This window comes from Pteropus vampyrus, unplaced genomic scaffold, assembly GCF_000151845.1.
Source record: "Pteropus vampyrus isolate Shadow unplaced genomic scaffold, Pvam_2.0 Scaffold459, whole genome shotgun sequence".
Classification (NCBI taxonomy): domain Eukaryota; kingdom Metazoa; phylum Chordata; class Mammalia; order Chiroptera; family Pteropodidae; genus Pteropus; species Pteropus vampyrus.
In genome coordinates, this window is record NW_011889240.1 from 475,862 (window position 1) to 480,960 (window position 5,099).

The window sequence follows — 5,099 nt, forward strand, 5'->3', positions numbered from 1 at the left end:
GGCTGAACTCCTGAGCTGATCTGGGAAGAGGTGGGGCTCAGGACAGGTGGAGGCAGAAGTGCAGATGGGGGACAGGAGTTGGGCAGGCAAAGGGGACCCGAGGCACAACAGGCCAGCCAATCGGGAGGAAGATATTGAGACAGATGGAGTGGGGACAGAAGGAGGGGGCCATCAGTAAACAGCTAAGGGCGGACAGCCAGGCAATCAAACATCATAAGCCAACAGGTAGAGGGGAGGTGGCACAGAGAGGGATTGAGAGATGGCAGAGGCAGAAGGACTGAGCATAGATGACTCAAGAGGGGGTGGCGGACAGGCAGTGGACAGACTAAAGGCACACAGGATGGGTAGGGCCGAGGGAGACGCCCAGGTCAGGGGGTCCACCCCAGGGCATGCCATGCAGATGGAACGTAAGAGGGTGGGACGCAGGGGCAACCACCGGACCCTCGGGCCGGGGGACTCACGCTGAGGCTGCAGGTGGCTGAGCAGTGGCTGGGCGTGGTCTAGGGCACTGGTGGTGAGGCTGCACACACAGTGCTCGGCCAGGCGGCAAGCAGAGCCCAGCAGCGGGTGCTTGTCCTTGGCTGCGCTGTAAGCATCGGAGACTGCGGCGCACGTGGCCCTGACCAGCGGCAGGGCCACCACGCGCTGCACCACGTTCTGCGGGAAGGGGCGGCGTCAGAGAGGCCCCCAGGGGAGCTGGGAGGCTCAGCATATCTCGGCCCACTTCCTCTCTATGGCCCAGAGTGAGGTTGGGCAAGAGGATTGGAGGAAACTGCACTGAGCACCTGGCGGGGGAATCCAGGTGAAGGTGCTCGCGGGCTCCGTTCTCAAAAGCACACACAGCATGAAAGGTTCGGAAAGCATCTGGCGGCCAAGGGCACGGCCTCGGGCCACGCTGCCTGCGTTAGTGCTGGTTTGGTCGCCTCCAAGCTGTGCGAGCTTGGGCGAGTGAGTGAGTGGCTTGGTGCCTCTGTTTCCCCATCCGTCAAGCGGGTTTCTAGGGCTATGATGGGGATTCTAGTTTCCCAGGTATGGGAAGCCCTTAGAACGGCGACCGATGCAGAGGAGCTGCTGTGACTGAAGCCGTTGTTATCGTCAAGAGGCCACGATGGTTGACACAGAAACAGAGTGGGCAGAGGCCAGGTAAGCCGGCCAGGTGTGCTGGGAGTCGCTCCCCTCCCCGGGCCTCATGTGCCCCTCTGGGAAATGGGTAGGAGGTGCAGAGATGTCAGCCCCCTCCGCGGTCCAGAATGCCCTCAGAGCCAGACGCTCGCAGTGAAGATGGAGGCGGGAGGCGGGAGGCGGGTCCCGGCCCGCGGCTGGCCTGGGAAGGACTGGCCCCCGCCCTTCCATGCTCCGTGCCAGGCTTGGCCCCTCACCTGCTGATCTTGCTCCCACAAGCTGGGTGTAGGGGCCTGAGCCGCCTCATCTTCTGACATGCCTGCTGCAAACAGGGTCACCCTGGGAAGCAGGACAGCGTGAGGGGGGCCTCTGCATGTCAGCCCTCCCAGCCCCCACCCAGGCCTTGGGTTCTGTCTGGCTGGGCTCTGTGACTCTGGCAAGTCATGGGGCCTCAGTTTCCTCATCGTAAAAATGGGTTGATGATAATACCAACTTCGAAGTGCCATGGGGGACACAGGGCTCTGTGCACAGTGCGTGGACACCAGAGAACTTCTGGCGAGGTGGAGGCGCTGCAGAGATTCAACGCATGGGTTGGGGGGAAAGACCCGGGTTTGAATCCTGCCGTGACTTGCTGTGCAACTTTAGGCAAGTGCCCTTACCTCTCTGGGCTCTTTCCTCTTCTGCAAAGTAGGGGAGGTCCCTGATGCCCTTGCTCCGGACACAGTGCACAAGCAGCCCCTGCAGGAATGCAGGTGGTAAGTGCGGAATCCTGATAAACCCGCAGTCCGTTTGACAGTCCAAGAAACTGAGGCACGCAGCAAGTCCATGCGGGGCCCATGGTCACCCCGCTTAAGCCAGCTCAGAGCAGGGAGCTCGATTTCAGATTGCCCACCTGCAGTTCATCCTCTGTCCCCACGCCCCACCCCCACCTCCGCTTTCAGAGCCGTGGTCCCAGTCCAACTGGGTCCTGGACCTTCAGCCAACTGGGCCAAGGGTCTCAGCCACCTGCTCCGGCCTGTCAACCCCCTCCCCTCCGCACGCCTTTGGACCCTCGCCCATCCTGACCCGATCCGGAGGGCCCTGGGCCTGCGGGATGCTCCTGGACACCAACCACCCGCGTGGCACTCACGGGTGCGTGCAGCCTCAGCTCCCTCGCGCGGTCGCGGACCCCAGATTCCGGCTCCAGTCTCCGCCCACTGCCGGCCCCGCCTGCCTTATAGCGGCTCGCGGGGCGGAGCCTCCGAGACCTACCAATGGGGAGAGGCCGTGTGGGGGCGTGCTCCAGGCCTCCCTCACAAGGTCTTGGGGCTCCCGAAGCGCTCCGTGGTTGCCATAGCAACGTAAAGGACGCCGGCTACTCAAAGATCGAGCTACTTCTGTTGGCCAGGTTTGGCTATCTGCCACCCTAGCTGCAGTTGCTGCGGAGACAGCGGATGGAGATCACAGCCCCCACCCCTTCGCCGAATGACCTTGGGCAAGTCCTCAAGGTCTTTCTAATTTTTTTAAAGCTGTGGCTTAACTAAACCAGGAGCCAGGCCAGCTCATTTGCTCCGATTCCGTTTTACAGATGAGCAAATCGAGGCTCAGAATGCTTAAACCACTTGTCCTGGGTCCCACATCGACTGAAGGATTTGATTCAAACCCAACTCTGCCAGGCTCCAGAAGCAGGCTTTCATCATCATGCCTGGAATGACCACCAACCTGGGCATGGCACTCCTAACTGGGGCCTGAAAACCCTGAGCATGGCCCCAACACCCCGGGGTCCGCCAGATCAGATCCTGCCCCTGCCATACCTGGCATTGTTCCGGCAGGTGGCCCTGGGTTCTGAGTTGTGAGAACACAGTCCCCTGGGCCTCTGCCCATCTGTTCAGCCTCATCCACCCTGCCCACGCCTGTCCCGGGTGGCTGTCCCCTGGGTTATCAGAGGCCAGCATGACAAATTGTTTGGAGACCTGAAGCAATCTGGTTTAATTTAAACCTTCCCCAGGACACAAGCTCTGGCAGGAACTCACCAGTAAAATGACACCCTGGGCAATGGTCAGGGTTTTATTTTCAGTCAAGCCTCAGGATGGGGGAGTTGGAGGAGCAGCCAGGGGCCGTCAGATCCCAATTGCCATCCATTTGGGATTTCATGTCCTGCGCCCCAGGGCCCCCGGTCATGCCTCCTCTTTCCTCCTCCTTCTTCCCAGAGACCCAGGAAGTCGACTTAGGAGATGCAGGAACGCAGTGGAAGCCAATTTGTCCAATTCTGTTCGACATTTATTAAACCTCTGGGGTCTGACCCCTAACTAAGTGTTGAGTAAGAGGCAGCTTGGCCCCAGGCTCTGTGCTCAGAGAGACCCCCAAACCGAAGGAGACAGAGCCAGACAGGGACAGCCCCGGTGTGACCAGGGCTGGGCCAGACGGAGGGCAGGGGAGCTGAGGGAGCCGGGAGGGCAAACCATCTGGTCACTGGGGAGCCGTTCCTAGAAGGGGGTGCAGCTGGAGCAAAGGCAGGGCGGCCGGGGCGCCTAAGGGGGGTTTCGGAAAGCGTGGGCAAAACGGGTCTGGTAACTATGGAAAGCCGGCCTCACCCTCAAAAAGGGGGGTTAGTTGCCTAGTGGGGTGCGGTGTTCTGCTAGGCCGCCACCCCCGTCTCCGCCCCGGCCTCAGGCTTCGCACGGGACATGGCCACAGCCAGGAGCGTGTGGCCCTTCACGGCCATAGGCTCGGCGCAGTGAGTGGCGTTGGAGGAGAACATCTTGTCTTTATTGGCCACCAGCCACTGATAGAGGTCGTCCAGGTTTTGGTCACAGACCCAGGGGTTCCTGGAGATGTCGAAGCCGTCCTTCATGTCCCAGGCTGCCCCGGGCCGCCCCACAGATGCCCAGAGCCCCTTGGGCACGCTGGTCAGTGAGTTGTTGGAGAGGTCCAACATGTCCAGCTGCTTCAGACCTTGGAAGGCACCTGCTGCCACCGCGGCCAGCTGGTTGTCACTTAGAAAGAGGTGGCGCAGGTTAGGCTGAGGCGCCAGCAGCCCCTTTTCAAGTGCCCTCAGTCTGTTACCCTCCAGGTGCAGCCGTTCCAACTTCAGGGGTCCCCTCAGAAGGTCAGGGGACAAGGTCTCCAGCTGGTTATTGCCAAGGTCAAGGATGCGCAGGTCGGTGAAGTTGGACAGCAGCCCAGGGGGCAGCGTCCGGAGGCGGTTCCCAGACAGGTCCAGGTGTCCGAGGGCTTTCAGGCCGAGCAGCCAGGAGGCCTCCAGGCCTTGCAGCTGATTTTCCTTCAGCACCAGGGTGTGGAGGGCGGCCGAGACCTGGAAGAGGCCGGCGGGCAGCCGGCTCAGAGCGTTGCGGGTCAGATCGAGCACCTTCAGCTGAGGCACAGGCAGCAGGAACTTGTCCGCGAGGCTCTCCAGCCCGTTGCTGGAGAGGTGCAGTTCCTGGAGGTTGGAGACACCCTGGAGGAAGTCGGGTGGCAGCTGTGTGACGTTCAAGAACTCCACAGACAGGAAGATGGTGTCGGCTGGGAGCTGCAGGGGGACTTTGGCAGGCGGGTAGCAGTTGACAGAGCTGCCGTTATCTGACTGGAACACCTGGCAGGCTTCGGGGTTTGGGATGACCCCCTGGGCAGAGGGGGCCACAATTAGTAGCAGCAGGAACAGGGTTCTAGAAAGATGGGGGTCCAGGCCTCCTGGGCTGCAGGCAATGACAGAAGGTGCTTAATGAGCCAGAATGAAAATATACCCAGCTCCGTGAGCGTGTGCCCGGTTCTGCCCGGTTCTGCCCGCTTCTTCCCCTCCCCGCTTCCACCACCTCGGGCCGTGCCACCTGACTGCTCCCCTCGACGAGTGCACTCACCTCCTCTCCATGTTTTGAAGGCAGAGCCAGTGAACTCCTACTATCCTGCAAAACCCCCAGCTCCGATGCCCCTTTTCCCATGGAGCTTTCTCTGACCTTCCCAAGCAGAACTCTCAGTTTCCCGCTCTGAGCTCCTCC

At 61.1% G+C, this 5,099-nt stretch overlaps 2 protein-coding genes across 2 annotated transcripts in view; both read right to left on the reverse strand.

Annotated features, from left to right (window-relative positions):
- PLIN5 (perilipin 5) overlaps positions 1-1,460 on the reverse strand; it is a 6,595-nt gene extending 5,135 nt beyond the window's left edge. Inside the window, exons 1-2 of the mRNA XM_011381919.1 lie at positions 1,380-1,460; positions 462-657 (exon numbers count right to left, since the gene is read on the reverse strand). Coding sequence (XP_011380221.1) covers positions 462-657; positions 1,380-1,439 — 256 coding nt within the window. The 5' untranslated portion in view covers positions 1,440-1,460. The remainder of the gene's footprint in view (positions 1-461; positions 658-1,379) is intronic.
- Positions 1,461-3,359: 1,899 nt separating this feature from the next.
- Positions 3,360-4,972, reverse strand: LRG1 (leucine rich alpha-2-glycoprotein 1). Its single transcript, XM_011381935.2, is given in 3 exon segments — positions 3,360-3,751; positions 3,754-4,799; positions 4,962-4,972. Coding segments are annotated over 3 exon segments (1,098 nt in total). The 3' UTR covers positions 3,360-3,710.
- Positions 4,973-5,099: the final 127 nt, after the last annotated feature.